This window comes from Calidris pugnax, unplaced genomic scaffold, assembly GCF_001431845.1.
Source record: "Calidris pugnax isolate Ruff unplaced genomic scaffold, ASM143184v1 scaffold60, whole genome shotgun sequence".
Lineage (NCBI taxonomy): Eukaryota > Metazoa > Chordata > Aves > Charadriiformes > Scolopacidae > Calidris > Calidris pugnax.
The window spans coordinates 6,087,255-6,113,114 of NW_015090831.1; the positions used below are offsets into that span (position 1 = coordinate 6,087,255).

General features: G+C 39.0%; 1 protein-coding gene across 2 annotated transcripts in view; it reads right to left on the reverse strand.

Annotated features, from left to right (window-relative positions):
- The window catches only part of MGAT5 (mannosyl (alpha-1,6-)-glycoprotein beta-1,6-N-acetyl-glucosaminyltransferase), a 130,095-nt gene that overhangs the window by 69,595 nt on the left and 34,640 nt on the right, over positions 1–25,860 (reverse strand). For both annotated transcript variants that reach the window (XM_014941177.1, XM_014941176.1), the window contains exons 2-3: positions 12,392–12,780; positions 7,794–7,961 (exon numbers count right to left, since the gene is read on the reverse strand). In XM_014941177.1, the coding sequence (XP_014796663.1) occupies positions 7,794–7,961; positions 12,392–12,629 (406 nt within the window). In that variant the 5' untranslated portion in view covers positions 12,630–12,780. The remainder of the gene's footprint in view (positions 1–7,793; positions 7,962–12,391; positions 12,781–25,860) is intronic.

Consider the following 25,860-nt stretch of genomic DNA (forward strand, 5'->3'; position numbering starts at 1 on the left):
ATGCAATATCTTACTGTTTTTTAACCTAGTTTGTCTCTGCAAGTGCAGAACTATGGGGTGAACTATGGTTGCAGATTGTTAAAACCAACAAGGCTGTTAGACATGTAAAAAAATTCATTGGAAATAGAGCAGTGGAAACAAATCAATGATCATGAAGTTACCCGGGTCTTTCTCCCCACCTGAAAGGCTTCAGTGTGTCAACCCCAAGTCTTTAGGAAGGGGGACATGGAAATACCGTGACAAAGGTCCTCCTCACCATAGTAACGTTAAAAGAGAAAGGCTGCTGGCAGCGTTGCCAACGCTGGCTTGTCAGCCTGCCTTGCTACATATTCACGAAAGATGCCAGATACCTGACAGGCATCCAAGCCATCATGTCTTAGATGACAAGTAAATACTGAAGTCTGCATCCTAATGAGTGACTTTAAAGATGTTAACACTGAAGTTGTTAAAAGAGAACTCAACAGCCAATACAGCAGAACAAGTTAATGCATAAGGCAGAAAAGCCTCAGAAACTTTGAACAGAAGCACCAAAAATATTCTCCCAATGCTTAACCGTTCTCAGCCTTCGAACGAGTTCCCCGAGTACCAGCGATGTACCAGGGGGTGTGGAGGAGGATTTGATGCGAACCTTCACTTGCTCATTTTTATGGGATCAAAGACACGCAATTAAAATCTTACAAAGTGACACTTTTCAAGGCAAAGAACATTTTGTAAACAACACGTTCTGGCATGGTTTGGGGTGTCATTATACTATCTGAGGTGTTAGATGGTTACACTTACCAAAAATTCAGCTTTTCACTGAACAAGCACAGTAGAGTGATGGCAATGGCCTCAGAGCACCTTGGCCTTCGCTTTAAATCAACATTTTTATTTTTAAAATATTGTTATGCAACATGCATATTCGGAATTCATACAACTATTATTTAGTAGAGTTTTAAAGCCTGAGGAATTGAAACTGTTTCTTTTGGTTTGCTTAAACCAAGTTTTTCCCATAGCTGCCAGAGAGACTTCACAATTTAGGAAAAAAAACCCAACAAACCCACACCCCAAAACAAAGCCCAAATCAAATCAAACCCAACCCACAACACACAAATCCCATACCCTCTGTTTATGGAAAAAAAAAATTCACATGAAGAAAACAGAGTACTGATTCTTTGATCATGTTTGTGCAAGCAGATTGCTCTATCCAATGAAACATGGTTAGTGCAATACTGTCCCACAAAAATCAAGGGTTTCTTTCATAGTTACCTTCAAAAAGCACAACTGTTAAAAGGCCAAGTTGCCTAAATCAAACTGATCTTGTGCCTGTCACATGGAAGTAAAGATTCAGCTACAACAGAAGCAGCCGTGTAGACAAGCTCTGCTTTACAGTGTCGTGGTTTCATATTTCCCCATTTCTGTTTAATCATCTCCAAAACAGCAACTTTAAATTTACCCAGGGTGTTATTTGTGGCAGGGGCTCAAAGCCTCTTGTTCTGAAAGCTAATGAAAGCTCTTATCTACTGGGCACCCAAGGTTTAAATTAATACTTTCTTGTGTGTATGGGAATACATTACTTCCCACAAATGCAGAAAGGATGGCTACCAAATATCTTAAAAGCTTTTCAGACACAACTTGGATAAGTAAAGACAGAAGAGAGACAGAGAAGGAAAAAGGGCTTTATTGCTTTTGAAACCAGTCAGCTGAAGCCTTATAAGCATTACATTAACAATTCACTCTTTCATAAATGGAATGGAGGCTCTGAAAAAGCAGTTGAAAATTGTCAGTATCAAAACAACCAGATTGTTTGATGGTTTTGAGGGAAGAAGAAAAAGGAAAGTATGTTTATGATTTTACGCATGGATCCAAAGAAGGGGGGGAAAAAAGTAACACCTAACCTCCCACTCAAGTTACCCAAGATGCTTCATGGCTTTGCTTTTTAACATAATCTGTGCAGCCTCACCCTCTAGAAGAGGTCCCACCCTCAGCTCCTTTGGGATTGGGATTAAAGATATTTGTGATACAAAGAGCTCATGCTCTATTATCCTTTCACACAGGATAAAGAGAAGAGAAGCGAAGCTATTTTCCTTTTGGGCTTCCCTCAATGAAAGATTCTGCAAAACTAACTTCAAAGGAAGAAATCGAGTATAGCACCATGTTACAAACACTAAACCTAAACACAGTAAGGATATGAAAGGACAGTACAGGCTATATAGAAATTAACAATGCTAATTGTCTGAGAATCCGAAAAGAAAGAGAGCAATTTCTTGTCTCTAAATGGGGATTCAAAAATAAATAAAAGTTTGAGTTGACCTACTGCAGAGACAGCTGAATTATAGCCCTTGCTAAATCCTCAACATTTCCTCCTACCAACTGTTATCACCTTCTTATTATGAACAAACATAATCCAGATGGATTTTCTTCAAATACTTTTATCTGCCAAAAACTCTACACCCCACTGCAGAGCGATATTTTCTATTGCAGATTTCACCACTGCCACCTCAGTTCTACACCGTGCTTCACAGCCAGAGGTGGAACAATTAAAAAAAAAAATTAAAAGTACCACTTTTCTCCATGTCTCATCAAATAAAGGGCACAACTTTAAAGAAACGATTGAAGTGAAAGTGATAAATAACTTTATTTCCAAGCAGCCCCTACATTTTAAACACTGAGTCATATTCTTAAGATGTTTGCATGTTTGACCAAAGTACAATTATAAATCTGGGTCAAATAATATGTTTTACTTATGCTAGATAATCTCCAAATACCAGCATATGCCAGGTTTCAGTATGGTAATGAAGAAGCTACTGACAGAAGAGGTCATGGGCTCTGTATCAAGTAATACCTATAACATGAATTGTTTGTTCAGACTACAGTGGTCAAAGCACAGGCTAAAAATTGGTCAAAATTGCTTTTAGGAACCCACAAACATTTCTATTAGGCTGTTATAAGGCATAAATAGCCATGATGGCTACTGCTTGGCCAGAGATTATTCCACTTTGGGCTGTAAAAATAACCCTAAAACAAAGATTGATATTTTTCCAAACTTAAACAGTTTGATTATTTCCCAAGCCAGTGCCTCCTTCTTCCTTTGCTGACAGGCTCTTTTGGAGAGGGTATTGCTCATTCCTTCATGAAGTCATTTATAATGGATTATTTTAGCATAATCCTCCATGTTATAACACCTCCCGGTCCAATGCTTATCTGGACCTCCCCAGACTTTGTGGCTCACATTGCCTAACACTTTCCATTGTCAAAACGACACTTATTTTGTTTAATTGTTTTGGGTTTTGTTGTTGTTGGTTTGTTTGGGTTTTTTAACACTGTTTAATCAAAAACATCTTTGATAGTCAGGTACTTCCCTAATGTTTTTTCTTTTCTCCAAGAAACTGTCCGAATTCATCTTTCTGCTACTGGTGCTATCACCAGGAATACCTGCAGAAGTTGCTGATAAAAGTTTTAGAAGCCATTTGGTAATCCTTCAAATGACATCCTGACTAGAAACAGCAGTTAGTTGTATTAAAAGGAGCTACAAAACTCATTATTATTAGGTCTTTTCTCATCCATAGGGTTCAGGGGAAAATTTTCATCTGCTTTTACACCTGCAAGGCTGCAAAGGCTGTGTATTCCTTTATTAACACTCTCATCGAGTTACAGGCAAATGCTTCCCACTAGCACAGAGCAGATCTGTTCCTTAGGGGAACATGAACTACTCAAATTTATTGCCCAGGCAGCTGCAGCAACCACTCATATTAAAAGTATCAAAAAGTGCACAGAAGACTGTGGTTTTTTCCTCGTTAGAAAGAAGGATGGTAGATTCTGTGTTGCAATATCAAGGGGCTGTGGTAAGAGGGTAGTTTTAGCTCAAATGTAGCACATTGGAAGTAACCTTGCAAATTTAGTAACTATAAAACCAAACCTTCCTGGACCAACAGACATTTTGCCCTCAAGATGTATACTAGCCAAAATTTAAACGCCCTCTGATTTTGGTTCACTGAGAAATGTCAGTATTTTAAACAAATTGATTTTTCAACCACTTTGTAGCCAACAACCATTTCTCCTCATACATTCTCTCTTCGTTGTTACCTGGATTACTCACACAGTCACATTCAAACAAAGATCTGAGCTAAACTAGAAACAACATATATATGAACTGAAGAAAACATCCATACATTCTAATACTATAAATATTCCCCCTTTTTATACTATTGTTCTAGTTGTCTATACAGAAAAGGTGGACAGGAGGAGAATCATTTTTTAAAAATCCACACCTGATCCAATTGTCAGCCTCCTTAATCTCAAAGAAATTATTTTTTTCATTGCATAAATCTGAGTCACAGTCACATACCACTTGTGTTTATTAAGGTCAAATGAAACCATAACCTGGACTGATTTCAATAGCTTGACCCTGGAACTAGGCCAGGATTCTTGCATTATCATGATTCACCTGTAGCATATGGATACTGTTCTTTGGGCTGCTTTCTGAATACAGCAATGTATCTAATAAAAGAAAATTCCACTTACCGAGAAGCTTTAGGAGGAGAAATGTTGACTAATCACTATTATCTCTGTTCTTCCTATTTTTTAGATAGAAGAATACTAGTTTTTTCCCCAAGCGTTACTAACACTTAAAATACACAATGAAGAAAAGCCCACAGCATGTTCAGGTTGACAAGTCCAGCCTGCCACATTGGACAGTTTTAAATTACAATAAAAATACTGGTTTGCTCTTATGTTTGTGTCCAGTCATAATCAAATATTTAAAATATAATCACCTTCCTGTCATTCTCCTATGTCTTATTTTATCACTTGATCTCCTCTGGTAGTTTATAACACACAGTAAACTTTACACAATGTCAGCGGAAAAAAAATGCAGATTTCACAATGATTAGTGACTCCACTATTTACTACCAAGTTTTACAAGCCATGTCAATAAATGCTAAGGTGCAGCTTAAGCCTGCATGAAGCTTCATTTATTCCAGAAAGGCTTTCCATAGGTAAAGGGACACAATTACCCAGATTATAGAATCAGGTCTCAGTGTAGTGTGACAGCTCAATCCAGAAATAATAAATGCATGAAGTAGCTCCAGTGGAAGCAGGACCCTTCGAGGAAAGTCTGCTAATGACACTGCACTGTTGCACTGATGGATGAGGCCATAAAATGCTTAATTTACTTCAGAGTTTTAAGCAAGGCAAAAAAGATTTAAAAAAACACAAAACAACTCACAAAGTCTTTAAAAAACATTACTAAAAATATTAGACTTGATATTATTAGGATTATCCATAAATACTGTGTTTGTTCAGACAGAGTGAAATTACTAACAATAGCTAACATGAAAGTGTCTAAAGTCAGCATTAAAATATTACAGCTGATAAAGAGAGAAAGAGTAATCCTAACATGTTTGCTTTCTGTGATCACTTGGTAGTGTAACAGCTGAATAAACCATTATAAAGAAAACAATGGAAGTGTGATGTGTATTTGTATACATACATATTTCAGTTCCAATAAAGCAACAAACTGTTGGGTGACAAAGTGCGCTCCCTGCAATGATTTTCAGATTATCTCAATTGCTCTAGCACAGCAGAAAAGGATGTTGTTGAAATATTACAGACAAAACCACCACTGCAGCTGATAGTGTAATCACGTTATTTACTCACCTACCTTATTTTCTGAACAATTCCTTCCTAACAGAGAAGATACTTATATTACAATTTTACTGGAATCATATGGCTTCCAGAGTTTGCTACTGTCAGGAAACTGCTATGAAGACAGAAGTAGAAACAAGTTTTTAATTTCTATTTTGCTGCCTCGGATCAGATGAATCTCCACTGATTGCTTCAAATGGATGAATAGAAAGCATTTTAACACAGGGATTAGCTTCAAGCCCTATTCTACCCATTGGTACTCTCCAGCCGGGAGATATCTGAACAGTCCCATTATCCAAACAGGCACTGGAACAATACGTTAATCAAACCTTAAGAAATGGTTTCCTAAAGGTTTTTCTGTTGTTGCTGTTTAATACAGTTGGTTCAGATATTTTAAACTTAGTGTTCTAATAATAGCTAATAAAAATAGTGTTCGTTGCCACAGAGCAAGCCTCAGGCAGCAAAAAGTTACGTAAATACCGCAGTCTGAAAACTGCTACCAAGCTCCTTAAAGGTTGCTCATCAGCAGTAAAAGTGTGAATCTAGCAAACTCCAAGAATAACAAACAAAATTCAATTCACCCTAAGAACTGATGAGAGATGTTTCCTACACAGATACCAACAATGATCCTTTACCTATAAATGTATAAACAACAACATGAGTATACTTCCTCCAACTATCTGCAAATCTGTTGAAATAACACTGTCAAGTCTCTCTTTTGTCCAGCTACAAAAAGAAAATATACAGGGATGTTTTTGATTTTATATATAGCCCAGAAATGATAACAATAGCTCACTTTCCATCAGAGTGGAAGATCTTCCAACAAAGACCTTGTGTTGGACTCCTTGTGGGACCAACACAGCTCATCCTATTAGTAGTCTGCAGGTGCTCTACATCTTCAACTTGCTTCTGATCTGCCTTCAGCTTAACCAAGACAAGAGGCACGGGGGAAAAAAAAGGTAGCACAAGGCAAGCAGTAGTCATCCACACATGCAAAGGGCTGTTGTAAATGTCTACAAGCATGTTCTTACTGTGTGGCAAGAGACACAAAGGTCTGTCTCACCAAGAGATAATATGCCTTTAATGTCCTGGTACAGACGAATGAGGTTAGGACAGAGCAGCTGAGACAGCAACTCTGGAACACTGTACTTGGGTAATCACTTGTCCATCTGCTCTCCCTGACCTCCTTTCAGTGGCATCACCCTAACAAAGGTACCATCTCCAATGTTTTGACAAATTTAAGAAGGTAACACCTTCTCGACAGAAGTATTTATTTTTACAGGAAACCCAAACACAAGCAAGACTTAGGAGCACAGCTATCAACCTGTTTACCAAGTTCCCCTAACGCTTCTGCTCCTCTCCTTTTTTGGTACCACAAAGATCTTTAGCAACACAGACCCAGAACTTCCTGTGAGTCTCGATTTGGTGGCAGAGCAAAATGCAGGGTAATATGCAAAATGCAGTATGAACACCAAGTTTATACAGTGTAGCAACCACATTCATAGCTGGGAACACTAAGAGACCACAAGTGAGGGGGACAGCAAGGCCTTTTACCATCACAGGGTGACTCAAATGCTTTGAGAAGTCATAAGGGTAGTGAACAGTCCATTCACTGAAGGCAAAATTAATGACTTCAAATGACATTACAAAACATTTATTTAAGCTGAAGGTACCAGGTAGGTCATGTCTGTGTGTCAAATCATAACAGCTATTAAAGCAGAGTAGGGAAGGACATTTTAAATGAGAAGCAGCAACAAACATAAATGTTTGCTTATAGTTAAGAACTAATAAAGTGCACGTGATAGAAATGCAGAGCTGATTTGTACCAACCCAAGTAATTAGGCTTAGAGAGCAAACGTCTGCTCAATTTCATCTTTCTAAACTACAACTATTTAAAGTATGAAACGTCTACTATGCACAAGGTAAACCATACTCCCTTGGCACAGAATTTTATTTTCTTCTACTTGTTTAAGTTACCATAGAAGAAAGTCTTCCTCTGAGCTTGTAAAATACCACTGGACTTAAGATTTCCATTGAAACAGGCCAGACTTTGAATTTTGTTTTCTAAGACATTCCAAATACTTAACACTGAAAAATCTTGTTATGGCCAAGAAGGAAAAATACAGATTTAATAGCCCATAAATACTTTAAACAATTGCCATACCCACCTGCTACATTAAGCTTTTCAACTGCTCCTAAGATGGGAGCAGGAGTGCTAGTATTGTTGGTGGAGTTTGCTCCCGTTCCATTAAGCACAAGATTTTCCACCTTGGACTCCAGCTTCCCAATGCGCTGCAAGATGTTATCCAACAAGACGGCAAGTGTCTTCTTCAAATCTACAAGTGGAAATGAAAAGTTAAATTGCTTAATAATGCAATGCACTCTGTCAGATAGAATCAAAAATAGATACAAGAATGAGACTGGAATATACATAGACACTTTTTCAGTGCAAATCTTTGTCATTAGCCGTTCTATGCGTTAATGTTCCCCACTTGTTCAGCCTCAGATACAAGTTTTCCTGGAACTTGTCTTCCTGTGTATTTTATAAAGCACGCTGCAACTCAGATACATATCTTATATTCAAGGTGAAGCGTGCAACTTATGGATACACACACGGGAACAAAAAAATGCATGCTTTGCAATTGTGTAGATAATAATGAATCTAAACTTAAATCCATATTTAAGCACTATCAGAGGAACAGTTTGTTAGATTTTTCAGGTGCCTGGAAACAAAAATCCCCCTCCCAAAAGAAGGGCCAGCTTTCAGCCAGTACAAATGCTTTTGCATCTCTCTCCACCACAACCAGGTTCTGGACTGGCAAAAAAAACATGTGAAGTGCAACTTTTCCGTCATACAGACAAACCACCATAAATCACCTGCTTCTTTCCTTCAGTCTGTTGACGATTGCCTCTACCTATCTGTTTGGTCTGACACAGCACTTCCTTTGCATCGAAAGCAACATACAGTAACAGGAGTTTGCATACCAACACCTGTTCTCTGATATTTTTTCTTTCCCTTTTCTTTTTTTCAGATTTCTTGAAGTAACATAGACAGCTGGGGAAGCTAAAAGAACTGTGGGCAAGATGGGAAAAATAGACCACTGTCAGACTAAACTGTATAATTATGGTGGCAACAAGCCAAAGAAGATGAAAGAAAGTATTGTTCTTTGCTCAATTACCCTTGTCTCAGGATTAAAGAATTTGTTATGATGAATTTACATTATTTTCCCATTTAATTACATAAAATAATTACATGTGCATATGTTTAATACATTTTCTACTTTCCACAACTTTAGAATCAAACAACTTTCTGATCTGTAATAGAAAATTTCCCCATACATCTGAAGAGATACCTCTGCCCAAACATCAACTGTGTTTTTGCCATGCTTATTTTGTGCTCCCTTTATTATTTTTTTTCCATGACTAGCCCAATTCTTGTGCAAACAAGAGAGTAAATAAGAAAAGGCTATTACTTTTAGAAAGCTTATGATTCTTTTTTCCAAATAAAAGGAGAGCTATATTTATTCCAGGGCATCATAAAGCAGATATTCTTCTTTATAAGTGTGTTTTCCTTTGTCCTTTAAAGATCAGAAGATGTAATCTTGAGTACTAGTGATCTGGACTGTCTAAAAAGGGGTCCATAAGTCACGTAGTGTGCAGAAGACAAAGGAAGAGTGGAGCAGGGATTTACTATGAGCAAAACCATGGTACAGAAGTAGGAAAAAAAGGTAGTAAAAAAAGAACCAGGAAACAATGAGGAAGAAACTTGGCATACATAAAGGCATATACAGAGTATAAAGAGAAAAATGGCTAAACATTGTAATTTTTTAACACTGATACCAAAACACCGGTATGGGAGACTGCTTACCACAACAAAAAAGGAACTGGAGGCCAGTTTGAGAAGGGGAGGGCAGAAGCACAGATTCATAGCAACTTTTGGCAAACTACTGTTTATTGCTATAAAATTTTAATACTCACTACGTATATTTGGACTACAACTTTTAAAAGGGAAGTATTTGATTCACCTACCTGACAGGTCAATATATGGTAGAAAGAAAAAGATAAAAAGTGAAGAATCTGTGCAACCACAAAGCAAGGGCTTTAATTTTCATAGAACAGTGAAGCAACTTCTACCCATTATCATTAACATTAATGTGTTTATTCCTGGATAGCGAACCTGATCGTTTGCTATCAGCCAATCATTTGGTATGCCAAACAGGACAAACTAACTTATTAAGTAATTATTATATTACTCAGTTTCATATTGTATTATTCACTGTGGTGTTATTCACTCATCATAGCACCACTCTAATATTTTAAATAAATATATTACCATTATTTTGCATCCTTCCAAGCTCCTTAATTGAAAACACCTGTCCAAACTTGTCTTTAAACTTAAAATTCTTCTTAGCCACGAAACTTGACATTTCTACACAAAACGTAGCTTTACCTCTACAAAAGCATTACAAACTTATTTCGCCAACTTTCAAATGCAGTTTAACTTCTCCTGGGGAAATTGACCACTGTTCGGCAGGAAGTCAGTTTACTCCTCAGCAGGATTTGGAACAGGAAATGAATGCCTCAGGCAACAAGCTGCAGGGAGAACTTATCTTAGGGATATTCCCTACCCTTAGACCTAGTTAGGGCACAGACCATTGCACTTACCCTTCAATTTCTTGAGACATACTGTTTTGGTTTGGTTTTTTGTGTTTGTTTTGTTTTCCTTCTTCAATTCACCTACCATCAAGCACCCGCGCAAGACAACGGGACACTGATGACAGCTGTATAGCAGGTAGTGTTTTGTTTTAAGCCTACACACACACACAATTCTCTAAGGATTGGAGGTCTTCAATCTAAATATTGATCTAGTACCACTCTATTTAGCTTATGTAAGATTAACTTACCCGCATAGCTCAACATGCAGTCACAAATCAGTAGAAGTTACAGAACGTGTGCTGGTTTTGGCTGGGGTAGAGTTAATTTTCTTCATAGTAGCTAGTATGGGGCTATGCTTTGGATTTGTGCTGAACACAGCATTGATAACACAGGGATGTTTTCGTTATTGCTGAGCAGAGCTCACACAGAGTCAAGGCCTTTTCTGCTCCTCACCCCACCCTGCCAGCGAGCAGCCTGGGGGGGCACAAGACGTTGGGAGGGGACACAGCTGGGACACAGCTGAGCCCGACTGACCAAAGGCATATCCCAAACCATACAACGTCCTGCTCAGTACATAAAGCTGGGGGAAAAAGGAGGAAGGGGGGAACGTCTGGAGTTCCAGAGTTTGTCTTCCCAAGTAACAACTCCTTGTGATGGAGCCCTGCTGCCGTGGAGATGCTGAACACCTCCCTGATGATGGGAAGCTGTGAAATAATTCCTTGTTTTTCTTTGCTTGCATGTATGGCTTTTGCTTTACTTATTAAACTGGCTTTTTCTCAACCCACAAGTTTTTTTCATTTTTACTCTTCTGATTCTCTCCCCCATCCCACCAGGGGAGAGTGAGCAGGCAGCTGCGTGCTTCTCAGTTGCTGGCTGGGGTTAAACCACGACAGGATGGCTCGTCATTTAAGCAACAAAGCAATATAATTGTTAGTTATGTTTGCGATGATAATCTCAGGCTTACAGGCAAGCAACTTCACACCAACTGAAAAGTTGTTTTTTTTAGAGGGAAAAAAAGTGCTAACAGAAACAAGATACAGAAAGAACTTCCCTTTCACACAAACTGAAAAGTTTTGTTTTTTTTTTTTTTAGAGGAAAAAAAGTGTTAACAGAAACAAGATACAGAAAGAACTTCCCAGCGGGATATTTTCAGCACATGCACCAAAAAGTAAAGAGTATTAAGAGAAAACTAGAGAAAAAGGTGCAGCTATTATCTGTTGCATGCTAGTCTTTATTCTTTGTCTAAGCTTACAAAAGACATCTATACTATTTCTTCAGAGGTGAATATTAAGGCAACTATAAAAGGAAACAAATCTAGATGACTAATTAGACAGTAATTTTCCAGATAGTCTGAAAGTGCAAAGGTAAGCAAGAAAGCAAGTGAGTTTTAAAAAGGCTCAACAAGTAAGGTGCACAATGTGATTTTATCAGATTGAAAAGTGGCCACACCTAACGTGAAATTGGATTATATTTTTATTTTCATAATATTTTCTGGCCAATATGTTTTGTTCTTTTCTGCATGCTTTCTCTCACACATGCACCCAAATTTAACCCTCATCTTGTACAAAATGGAAGAGAGTAAGTGTTAAAATTTACTGCTGAGCAAAGCAATGAAACATACAGAGTTCTATACCCTGAGGCAAATATGATATATTTAAGCTTAATTTGAGCTTATGCCAGACACGTAAACTTAAACGTTAAGTAAATTGACTGAACAAAGATGAAATGGGAAAGAAGAAGAAATGAATGTAGGAGGTCTCCACTTCATCTGTAAGGCAAGTTCTTCTTCCACAGGAATTTCTTACTTAGATCATTGACACACAAACTGAAATACCTTCCAAATTTTTCTTAAATGAAGTTCTAACAAATAACCTGAGGCATACCAGTTATAGCTACTGGACAGATGTAGTAAAAATAAGTAGACAATTTAATTTCCAAGTGATTGGGAATGTAAAATTTCATACTTACAAGTTCAGACTGTTTTCTCCATCTGTGCAGAAAATGCACAGTGCAAAATACTGTCAATTGAGCAACATTATGAAGTCAAATGTTTGGACAATTTAGAAAAACCCTTAATCAGATTATCATGTAATCTAGAGCACACACTTACCGTATGCTGTCACTGTCCCAACATAAGGCCCATCAACCACATTTTTATTTTCTTCGGCTAACGCTTTGATGTATCTTTTGCTGAGATCCAAAATTTGCTCACGCAGGACTGAACTGCTTTCGTGTTGTGTTTGTTGCTGAATCGTAAAATGCAGAAGCATCATTCCCCAAATGAAACCAAAAGTCACCAGAAAAAAGCCGAGTTTCTGAGAGGACAACTTCCATGGAGAGAATGCCATGATTCCCAACAGCTTCACAGAGTTACTACAAAGGTTCCTAAAGAATGAAGCCAAACAGCAAGTTCATGGTCCAGGTATACAAATATCACAGAGCAGGACTCAGTCTTATTCCAACTCCTTAGTCAACGTATGTCCGTATTTCAGTTCCATCCTGTTGCAAGAAGAAAGAAAAGAAGCACAGTTATCACAACGTATTAGAAGGTTTCACTAACTATACTAGGTCTTTGCTCTAACTGGTACAGAATAGGCGTAGACAATATGCTCTCTTTGTAAATGTTTAATTTGTATGTATCAACATTGTACTGTACCAGCCAGAGCACAAAGGAGCTGAGAAAAGCACTGGAAGGAGAACAAAGAGGGCGTGATGCGCCTGAGCAGGTGTAGAACACCTCTCACTATCTGGATCAAATTCAATGCTTGAAGTGGTTTCTAAGCTGAATTTCAAGGTAAGGCTACTTTTACATAATTTTTTTGTGTGTGTGTGTGTACACAAAACTTTGCGATGTTGCCAGCGCAGCAATTGAAGACAATTCTCAACATAATTCAGTTCTCAGAAAACAAGTAATTTTAGCTGGCACTGACACCGCTCGGAGTTTCTGGCAAGAGCTCCGGCATATGGCTAGATAGGTGATCAGGAAATCAGACTCCCTCAGGGGTACAGAAGAAAAAAGAAATCTACATTATTAAAGCCAATACACTCTCCTGCCTTACACTGCAAGCAGTCAGAAGACTGGAATGATCTCCTCTTGCTCCAGTGTGGCCTCTACCACACATCATTACTCCTTATTCCTAACACACAGTCCAATAAGTTTGCTTGTTGCGACTAAATTCAAAACACATACTTCTGAACGCTACAGCATGCCTTTTGTATACAAAATTAATATCCTCTGAGATTTTCACACACTAGGGAAAAAGAATTGCAATATCAGCCTTCAAGACAGAGTAAGACCATCTTTTCATGGTAAAATCAAAGATGAAACCTGGCATAAACAATCCAAAGGCAAGAAAAGCTCTGCGATGAGGGCCAGAGGCAGGGTCCTTAGCATAAAACCCAACGAGAAGATAGGTAATTAAAAGGTAATTAAGTGTAACCTATCATGTTAAAACACAGATTTGGTAAAATATTATCCTTTTAACTTCATAACGCTCCCAGACAGGATTAGAGAACATAATATTCCCTTCCATTCTGCACTTGCACAGATAATGCAGATGTTACTCTGTTTTAATAGGATAATTACACAGATGCCTGCTAGCGCTGCTCCCTGTTTGTTAAAATTCCCTCTAGATCTTCTGCTTTCAGTTGAAGCAGCAGTTCTGCAAAGGGACAGAAATACCTTTGGACCACTTATCTTCCGACATGTCTTGTGTGTGCATTTAGCATTATTGATTACTATCGATTGTAGAAGTGGATGTGCATTACACTGTAAACCAAAAGCAGCCAAGGCAGCGATTGTACCACGCTTTTACGTTGCTAAAAGAACAATTTGTAGCCACTTTTTGCCTGAAGGAGGAACGGTGCAGAAAAAGAACTGCAAGTACAGTGAAAAAGATTATGAAGCCCTCGAGTTGACTTTTTCCACACTTAAAATACCTCAATAAAGAAAATGAATGGCTTCAACCAAGAAAATGAAGGACTCTGCTTAATGCTGCTCTCCATAAACTTAAGTTAATTTTCCAAGAAATGGCAGAGGGAAGTTTTACTTCTTGCAGTTTATTTAACTGTAGCCTTGGGACACTCTTCAGCTGACTAAAAAGTAGACTATTGTTATTTCATTAAAAACAGAAAGTTTTAGTATTCTCATGCAGTATCTGGTATGGTAAAATATAGAAAATTCCATAGTTTAACACAACATAACTTTAGAAAGAAATCTGAAATATTCAAGATTGATCCCCTCAGTGACTTAATCTGAAGTAAGAACTGATGGTGTCTTTTACAGCAATAAGATCTGTGGCTATAACAGCCAGCATTTCTTCCCCAATTATCAGTTGTTTGAGAAGTGGAAAACACTGAATAAGAAAGCAAACCTATCACTGCCATGTTTTAACAGCCTTCTTTTTAAAGTTCTAGAACAGAAACAAGGACAATTACAAAAACCAGTCTATGTCTAACCTAGGAGTATGATCTACTTAAATGCAGCTGGTGACTTTTCTATTCTGTTTATAAGCAGAAAAAAAAAAAAAAAAAAGCTTAAAATTCACCCAAAAACTGAAAAAAGGTTGAGCATACAAAGCATTCCCCCATGGTCCAAGCAAAAGAACAGTCATTCAGTAAACAATTTCAAAAGTATTTCCAGTATTTGAGAACTACTAGTAAGGAAATTTCTGAATTCTGCAGGATGGGGAATTTTTTATTTTTTTTAAAAAAAAAAAAAAAAAAAAAAAAAAGCCTTAAATTCACTCAAAAACTGTAAAAAGGTAGACAGGAAATCTTAGAGTTTTGCCATTTAGAAAGGATTGAAATTCACTGACAGATGGAAGAACGGCCCCCGCTATTTCTAGTGCTAAAAGCAAAAAAACCCCACCAAGCACCACAAACCAGCCCTATTTTTACTGCCATTTAAGCAATTCCAGTGGCTAGCAACTTGATGAGTGCCCAATAACACATACTTAACTAATTAACTTTACAGCACTACTGGTGGCCATGGAGGTTTGTAAAGTGCACAGGAGAAGAATCTCTGTCCTTCCCACTGCTTTTCCATGGCACACCCACACTGACTTCAGTATGTGTATAGTCCTAGAGTTGATAGTTGTCAAGGACTGCAACACAACTATTCCACAATTAATGATTAACACACATTAATAATGACTCATTATTTGCTATCTAAGTGGTCAAAAGATATCAAGGAGATATCTTGCTGCACGAAGACAGCAGCACAGAAACATCTCTGTGATATTTCTGTCTCGACAGGAAATTAATAACTGAAGCGAGCAACAGTTGAAGCAATAAACACACATTTGTCTACTGTAATCACTCATGGACTTTAATATTTCCTAGGTGACTAGTTATCTCTCTGTCCATACTAAGTAAGCCATTCCCAAACCTAAGGCAGTGGTATATTTTCCTTATTCTTCTCCTTTCCTTAAAAATGTTCTCAAAGGAGCTGATCCTGCTAACTACGAAGGCCTTTTCCTCGTCTAGTCTTCAAAATGCACAATGGGAGTCATGTCTAAAGAGGATATGGAAACACATATTCGTATGTGCCTCTAAAGAATGACAGCCTTTTGGTTAGAGGTTTTTTTTTTAAGCTTTGGAATGAGGTGGTCTGACTCTAAGACAACTCTTGAAATAATTCCAGCACCCCTCTGGAAACTGGATATGTCATAGTTGTGAAGTTCTTTGGGAAACCATTAGGAAGATAATTCCTCCTGCTTTACTGAGAATAGCTAATGTACCAAAACTAAACACCAAGTGTGAAAAACAGGGTGAAAGTGAAAAGATATACAAGACAAGAAAGCCTTTGATAAAGAACAGCTTTGTTATGTTCTTCCTGAAATTCAACTCCAACCTGCAAAAATCTCACCACTACTGAACCAACACACCAGGGTTGTGTTTTCTCCTTTTTTTTTGTTTTGTTGTTTTAAACACACCAGTTACACCTTTTGTGATAAACATCCCCCAATTTAAAACAGAACTGCCTCTACCCTTAAAAATGATTAGCATATTTCTTTGGAAAAGGACTAACCTCCCACCCATTTACATAGGCATAAAAATTTTAATAGTCTTAGTACTTTTAGTATTTCAGCTTCATTAAAAACACATTTTTTCTGTTCTATATTTAATAAAATCCTGCTCAACAGCTGGTCAGTTCATTAGTTACAGAAGATAGCATTACCATGCCTATTTCATCACAACAAAACCCCCTCATGCTATTTAGAATCCTATCAGGAAAGTATCCCAGTGCTAAAGTGATCTATACATTGGGGATTCAAAGCACACTTTTTCTTTTTTTCTTTTAAAATACTTAAAATAGATTACAAACAGTTAATCTTCATGAGAGCAGATTTTGGTGACACATATCCATGTATTCCTCTTCACTTTTTAAAAAGGAGAATTAATCATCTACAAGAGATTAAGCAAAGTCTTTCTATAAGTACGTACATATACAAAACTTGATGCTCTCTGCCCAGTCTGCACCTATAGAAGAAATGGTACTTTGTCAGGGTAACCGTGGAGCAGCACTATCCTCAGGACAGCCAGGACTGCACTGCTCATCAGCTGAATGCACTGCTCATCAGGGGTTCCACAGTGATGAAACCTTCTCTGTCTGTAGAATCATAGAATGGTTTGGGTTGGAAGGGACCTTAAAGATCACCTAGTCCCTCCCCAGCTCTCCTATAGGCTCCGTTCTCCGCCCAACCTGTATTTGTGCCTGGGGTTGCCACGTCCCAGGTGCAGGACCCTGGAGTGTGGCAGCCAGCCAGCTCCTTGTCCACCAAGTGGTCCATCCATCAAATCAATTAGTTTCCAATTTTGAGACCAGGATGTCATGCAGGACAGTGTGGAATGCTTTGTACAAGTCCAGGTACACAACATCTGTTGCTCTGCCCTTATCGACCAAGAGTGTGGCAGTATCATAAAAGGCCACCAGATTTGTCAGGCACGATTTGCCCTTGGTGAAGCCATGTTGACTGTCTCCAATCACCTCCCTATTTTCCATGTGCCTTAGCAGAGATTCCAGGAGGATCTGCTCCATAATCTTGCCAGGCACAGAGGTGAGACTGACTGGCCTATAGTCCCCTGGGTCTTCTTTTTTTCCTTTTTTGGTTAAATTTAGTTCTGCCTGGGCTTTCGCTTGCCTGATCTCGTTCCTGACCACTCGGACCTTTTCTCTGTATTCTGCCCATTCTATCCGTCCCTGCTTCCACTCTCTATAGGCCTCCTTTTTGGTCCTGTAGCCAAAGCAGAAGATGTTGCACCCATAAAAGAAGCAGCACATTGAGTAGTATTTAATTATTAGCTTGTTATGAACTCAAACATAAGCAAATTTAGATAGCATGACTAGTAAACAACGTATATGCATTTTGCTGCCAACTGGATCAGTAAAAACAGTACGGCCACTGCTAGGAATAGGCATTCCTATGCCAAATGCACAAGGCCCAAATTCTGGCCTCTTAAGCTTATGAAATTATTAGGAGAACTTGCTGTGTACCATAAGCTGGGAATCAGGTGCCTTATGTTATGGCATATGAGATATGTTATGAGATAAGAACACAGGCCTTGAAATACAGGCACAGGTTGAAAGCAGAGGCCCCAGAACTGTAAGCAACTCGGAGATGGTCAATAATTAGTCACTGATTAAGTGCAACCTTAAGATTTGGAAGAAAACCTGCTTTTCTTTCAATAGCAGGAAAAGCTAAAAGGGAGGAATAAAACTGCTAAGCAAGAAGAAAAGGCACCTGTGATAGCCTTGAACATCTCGCCATCAAGGATCACGGCTACCAGTGCTAAACACATGGCACCAGCTCTGGTAACTATGTGCTCACAATTAATTTATAATGAGATTGTTGCAGACTAATGCAGTGGTAACAACTAGGAATGAGTAAGAACTAGTAATAAGCGACGTGTATTGGTAATGAATGTCAATCTAGTGAAGTTCTGTTATAAAGTTTAACGCTGGTTTAAAACTTGTCTCATTAGCCTTCTAAACCTTCAGTCCCAGCAACCTCTCACTCTCTTCTTACATATATCCATACACAACCTGTGCTCAGGTGCAACATTATGCCACCATGCCTGACCCCACACCATTTGTTACTGTGTCACAACCAGCTCAAAGAGGTGCTGTTAAAAACCCACACATCAGATTCCTATTTTCCAGATTGTTCTCTGAAGAGGGCATGCTGCACTTCTGCGTGCAGCTCTTTGACTCTGTAGAACAGCTTGTTACAGACCAACAGAAGACAAACATCAAGATGTGAATTTCCTTGGTTCTTACAAAGGGTGTGTTAACCTAAAAGCGAACAGTAATTCAAGTGTCAATCCAGTGGGCTGCCAACACACCACAGCTCCAGCCAGAAAGCACAGCGGTGAGTGAAAACCAGATTTTGGTGACACATATCCATGTATTCCTCTTCACTTTTTAAAAAGGAGAATTAATCATCTACAAGAGATTAAGCAAAGTCTTTCTATAAGTACGTACATATACAAAACTTGATGGTCTCTGCCCAGTCTGCACCTATAGAAGAAATGGTACTTTGTCAGGGTAACCGTGGAGCAGCACTATCCTCAGGACAGCCAGGACTGCACTGCTCATCAGCTGAATGCACTGCTCATCAGGGGTTCCACAGTGATGAAACCTTCTCTGTCTGTAGAGTCATAGAATCATAGAATGGTTTGGGTTGGAAGGGACCTTAAAGATCACCTAGTCCCTCCCCAGCTCTCCTATAGGCTCCGTTCTCCGCCCAACCTGTATTTGTGCCTGGGGTTGCCACGTCCCAAGTGCAGGACCCTAGAGTGCGGCCAGCCAGCCAGCTCCTTGTCCACCGAGTGTGTGGCAGCCAGCCAGCTCCTTGTCCACCAAGTGGTCCATCCATCAAATCCATTAGTTTCCAATTTTGAGACCAGGATGTCATGCAGGACAGTGTGGAATGCTTTGTACAAGTCCAGGTACACAACATCTGTTGCTCTGCCCTTATCGACCAAGAGTGTGGCAGTATCATAAAAGGCCACCAGATTTGTCAGGCACGATTTGCCCTTGGTGAAGCCATGTTGACTGTCTCCAATCACCTCCCTATTTTCCATGTGCCTTAGCAGAGATTCCAGGAGGATCTGCTCCATAATCTTGCCAGGCACAGAGGTGAGACTGACTGGCCTATAGTCCCCTGGGTCTTCTTTTTTTCCTTTTTTGGTTAAATTTAGTTCTGCCTGGGCTTTCGCTTGCCTGATCTTGTTCCTGACCACTCGGACCTTTTCTCTGTATTCTGCCCATTCTATCCGTCCCTGCTTCCACTCTCTATAGGCCTCCTTTTTGGTCCTGTAGCCAAAGCAGAAGATGTTGCACCCATAAAAGAAGCAGCACATTGAGTAGTATTTAATTATTAGCTTGTTATGAACTCAAACATAAGCAAATTTAGATAGCATGACTAGTAAACAACGTATATGCATTTTGCTGCCAACTGGATCAGTAAAAACAGTACGGCCACTGCTAGGAATAGGCATTCCTATGCCAAATGCACAAGGCCCAAATTCTGGCCTCTTAAGCTTATGAAATTATTAGGAGAACTTGCTGTGTACCATAAGCTGGGAATCAGGTGCCTTATGTTATGGCATATGAGATATGTTATGAGATAAGAACACAGGCCTTGAAATACAGGCACAGGTTGAAAGCAGAGGCCCCAGAACTGTAAGCAACTTGGAGATGGTCAATAATTAGTCACTGATTAAGTGCAACCTTAAGATTTGGAAGAAAACCTGCTTTTCTTTCAATAGCAGGAAAAGCTAAAAGGGAGGAATAAAACTGCTAAGCAAGAAGAAAAGGCACCTGTGATAGCCTTGAACATCTCGCCATCAAGGGTCACGGCTACCAGTGCTAAACACATGGCACCAGCTCTGGTAACTATGTGCTCACAATTAATTTATAATGAGATTGTTGCAGACTAATGCAGTGGTAACAACTAGGAATGAGTAAGAACTAGTAATAAGCGACGTGTATTGGTAATGAATGTCAATCTAGTGAAGTTCTGTTATAAAGTTTAACGCTGGTTTAAAACTTGTCTCATTAGCCTTCTAAACCTTCAGTCCCAGCAACCTCTCACTCTCTTCTTACATATATCCATACACAACCTGTGCTCAGGTGCAACATTATGCCACCATGCCTGACCCCACACCATTTGTTACTGTGTCACAACCAGCTCAAAGAGGTGCTGTTAAAAACCCACACATCAGATTCCTATTTTCCAGATTGTTCTCTGAAGAGGGCATGCTGCACTTCTGCGTGCAGCTCTTTGACTCTGTAGAACAGCTTGTTACAGACCAACAGAAGACAAACATCAAGATGTGAATTTCCTTGGTTCTTACAAAGGGTGTGTTAACCTAAAAGCGAACAGTAATTCAAGTGTCAATCCAGTGGGCTGCCAACACACCACAGCTCCAGCCAGAAAGCACAGCGGTGAGTGAAAACACCTGCCACATCCCAGCACTTCTCCGCGAAGGGATGCCAGGAATCATGCTTCATGCAGAAGCTGATGTAATGCATCTTAAAAGGGAGAGGCAATCCCTTAAAACCTCCTTTCTAGGAGTAATGAGTCCAACTGGGACTGCTAGGCTTTAATAGTTTAAACCAGACATGCTTCAACATATACATAAACTAGAATTCCAGGCTGATGTTAACCACTGTCTCCTCCTGCAGCTGCACCGCCTAAACAGATGTGCACTGTATTCCAACTGAATGCAAAGTAATGGATTTCCCAGTACTTTATTCCTGCAGGAATACCTCAACAGATGTCCCACCCCAGTTAGCCAATGTTCTGAAATAGTGCAATTCGTGCTGAAGACACCCCACCCCCCTTTTATTTATTTGTAAGATGTTGGGCTTGCTTTAGTCCTTTTGGAGGCTGAATCTACCTTTCCTTCTTTCAAAATACAGCATTAACAATGGGATAAGCTACAGCTTACTACTTAATACAGTGAAATCAAAGAACAGTCATACGCTGTGTTGGTGGAAGATAAGAAAGGATAAACTAGATCAGAGAAGGAAAGAGATACTGGCACTTCAACACAATGTGTGCTCATACCATATCAAGTATCTTCATACTAGATGTGTTTTGACTCCAGTACTGACGTGGCAATTAAATAACCAATAAACTTGGAAAATACGTTCTATCAACATAAAACCATCCCCTCACCTAAACAAAACTGAAGGCCTCACTTGTTACCCTGAGGGTTGAGAAGCAATGCTGGTTGCTCCCAAGAGAAGGAAAATACGATGAGATAAGAGTCAATTATAACGCAGTCTGGAAGACTCCACTGATTTCAACAACTAACCAGTAAACCATTTATTTCAATAGTTCCAAGTCATAAATTTTAAGGCACCTCAAAATATTTTTGTAATCTTAAAAAAAAATTTCATCATTCAGTTGTGATCAGTCCTATAGAAGAGAAGGTTTACAACAGCATGTTCTGAAAGGAGCAGAAACATGCAAGCAAAGCCTATGATACTAACCCACATCTCTAAGTCCAAGGTCTGGTTGAAGATGTGCACATTCCTTCCACACCCCACAGGCAGTCTCCACTCCCAGCTTAAAAGTCATGCAACTATATATACCAGACTCATTTGGTAACCGAAGTTTACACATACTTTTGATAACTGCACATTTTATAATTTATGTTCCTTAGTGTCGAAAATACATGCATAAAACAGTTTCCTTAGCTGAATTTTGGAGTCTTAGTTTTGCTCTTCCTTCTGCTGCTCAACTTTATTTTGAGCAACGCTTCTGCCAACCCAGTCTTTTCTTCTAGCTGACAGATGTCACTATGTCTTCTCTCTCACCACCCATCCACAGCTGAAATGGCACCACGTACCGTGCCTGAAGTGGCAATTGTCGATGCAATCCCATGAAGTGAGAAAAGCAGAACAACACTGGGTCAACAACAGCAGAAGCAGGACAGATGGACTGAGGGAGAGTAAGAGTATAAATACTCTGGGTTTGGGGTTTTTTTTAGGTTGGGGGGGGGCATGTCTGCTTTTGTGCGTGTGCATGTAGTAGAAATTGGCAGGAGGTGGTGGGATGGAACTTGAAGGAGAGAAAAGCAGCCTTTGATAAGATGCCATAAAAACAAGTAAATTTTCATCTTGAGCGAGCAGCTTGCCTTCACTTTCAAAAATAAATTTCTCCACTTAGAAACAGTTTGGGTGGTATCTCCACCATCATTTCCCCATGTGAGTCTGTGGTTTCACAGAACACTCAGAAATGTTTCTAGTTTTCTACCTAGCACAAAATTTTCTGTAGTTTCGTCCTACAGAAATTAAACCATCAGATGTTCTTCCTTACATGTTGTTTGCTTACCCTGATACTTCAGGGAGGAAAGAGTGAAAAAGGGAGGAAGGTTTACATGGTAGACAAAGGAAAAAAGGATTACAGGAAAATCCATAAAGAAGAATCCTTATGGTTCAAATACTGTTTATTGATTAAAAACACTCCAGGCAATGCGTTTAAAGCCATAATCACAAACTAATCTGCTTTTTTTTTAATAAAGTGCTTACAGATCAAAATACTGAATGAACTGTAGGACTAGGAATAGGACTGCCCTGCACTTCAGAAAACCAGAAATATTCCTGACCTTGAACAACAACAAAAAAAAACAACCTACATTTTTACAGCCATTTAAAGGCAAAGTACAGAGTATATTAATGACCTATGTCTTGTTGCTGCATTAAAATAAGACACCCAAAATAGAATTTTCTCTCTGAAAAGGAACATTTTGAGATGTCAGCATGCTGATCAAGAGATTAGGAAATAGTTGGTGGCGTTTTTTTTTTTATTTTTGCAAGAAAGTATACCTTAGAGAGACTGACAGCCCCAGTCATCATCGACAACATTGCTAAAACTAGTGAATAAATTTTAAAAATAGAAATCATGGCCAATAAGTTTTACCATATTTTTAGTGTGTATACAAGTATATAGCTTTCTCTCTTCCCTTCCTCGCAGATACTCTCAGTCAAAGGCATCCTCTTATGTCATTCTTGATTTTACAGTTGGCATTTGTCCTCTGAGAAGCATAAATATGGCACCTGCTGAGAAGTATGGGCTCATACTTCTCAGCACCTGGAAGTTCTCCAAAGTTATAAGCAAATTTGTCCTTGGTTCTTACATAGCAATCCCGTGTGTGCAATTTGGGTTCTGGTAATTCTCTTCTATTTAGGACACTGTATAACAGATAGCAAGAGTTACAAGCATCACTATGAACCTATTCAGAAAACCTGATTTATTTTTAATCAATAATATAATTAACTTCAGCTTATAATCAAAGTAACCAAATTACCTAGAACTCTAAGAAGAAATAAGTTTATTATATAGAAACTGGATCCATTAGCTCATTTCTTGCATCAAGCAGATACTCCAGGCTCCAGTCTCACCCACTGCTATTAACCACAAATCAGCCTGTTACATCACATCTTGCAGCCTGTCCAAGAGAAAAAACAAGTAACTCTCAACAGCAGCTCTGTCCAACTCACAGAGGAAAGTCAAAAAGTTCTTTGTATTCAGTGAGAAAGCTCTCATCGATGTGGATGCCCAACTACCATCCCTTGTCAACCTGACGGTCAACACACAAAATGTAGTCTTGGCAATTGGGCTGGACCCCAGACAGACAGCCGAAAATAAAGTACAAGATTTAAGGAAAAATCCAAACACGTTCATGTTCAAAGTACTCATTTCAAAAGTAGGAGATAAAAATGTAAGTACATCAGTGTAAGAAAAACAACTTTCTTGAATTTCTTAACGTTTGCTGGGGATGCTAGATAATCAAACCAGAAAGAAATTCTTCTTAAATTTAGTTTAAATAAATTGTCCCTACAGGATTCTAAATCTGAACTTTCTGTAAAGGACAAATGGCAACAGAAAAAGTTAAGTTAAAACAGAGGAAAAGTAGAAAGAAATACACAGGAAATTAGTACGTGTATCCTATTAAGCAAGTGTATATCAGATCATAGGGAGGAAAAAAACCTCCACAACTATCTAAGCTGAACATTAAATAAGTCTTCAGAAATATTTATTTCTTGTTGCTTTAGAACGTCTTGAACCTGGGTCAAAGTATAACGTTTCTTCCAACGGATTTGTTCTTGGCAAACATTTTGAACACGTTCCAGCTCATGTGGCTAGACAAATGGCTGAAAATACAAGCTGTATCTCCAAAGCACAAAATTTAATGGAATTAAAATTTCAACACAGTCACCTGTTTGGAAGCAACAGTGCTGCTGATTATTCCATTGCTCCAGTTTCTGCATGCAAATCCTTCCTTCTATTATTGAAAAGGATGAAATTGCAATTTGCTTCATATCTCATTTGCAAGTCAGTAGGACAGCAAAATATTTTAACCTATTTCCTGCATCACCTGTATACATCCTTTTGATCAAAATTGGTATTTATCAACAGCTGATACCACCAAAGATTAGAAGAGCGCTTTAGCTCCTAATGTTTCTTATTGCTCTTTGTAAATAGCAACAATTTGTCACACAGATCAGCTTTGCATAGTATTAAGAGAGACAATCTATCCCATCCAAACTGATGAGTGACTATAGCGTTACTGGGTCAGCATTAACTACAACAAACACCAAACAACTTGGCCATGACCAAACAGCATTTTGAAAGGAGAGCCAGTACCAGGCCAAGCATGACCACATTCTAACCTGTCACCTATTGTATTCTAACCACTGTGCTGCTGGAAGGCATCAGCTTTCCAGTTATCTGTAAGACCTAACAAACCATACAAACTTCCTTTGCAAACGTATGAGCTGTACTTAGTGTTATCGTAGAGCACAACTTATGAACTACTTTGCGGAGGTGGAAAAAGGCCTCCCCTCTTTCGCCATCCCCAGACAGCTGTAGAACAACTTGTACTGGCAAACTCTGAGGAATAGCTCTGTTTCAGCTGTAGCCCTTACGAAGTTAAATGGGAAAAAAAAAAGTTAAAAAAAAAAAAAAAAAGAAATAAAAAATAGTGAAGTGTGGAAAACAGCCGGCACAGGCAGCATAAGGAAAGTAATCTCACTTTGTAGCTTCTCTCTAGACTGCTTGGCAGGGAGAGGTGGGAGGACACACAAAAAACCCCCACAATTCAGGAAACAATATGAAAAAGTCCTAGCAAGCAAAAAGGTTTCTGAGCTGATGTTCTGCATAACATAGGTCTAAAGGATGGGCATAAAGCCCCAGAACCTCTCTTCGTTACTTTTTGCCCACCACTAACAATGTTCCTCTTTTTAGCCTCCCTCACTCCCGAGTTTTCAGGTCCTCTAGATAGCTCTCTTCGTTACTTATTGCCCACCACTAACAACAATGTTCCTCTTTTTAGCCTCTCTCACTCCCGAGTTTTCAGGTCCTCTAGATAGCTATAGTCTACTATTACTCGAGAAAGCTATTTCGTCTCCTGGTTCTGGTCCACAGTGCAGTAATGGTTTGGGTAATGAACTTTAATGCCTCAATGCTTTTAATAAATCATCCAAATTACTGGCAAGGCCTCCATGCCAAAGCATGTTTTGTTGAGGCTACTGTCAATACCCTCATTCAAGGTTTGGTA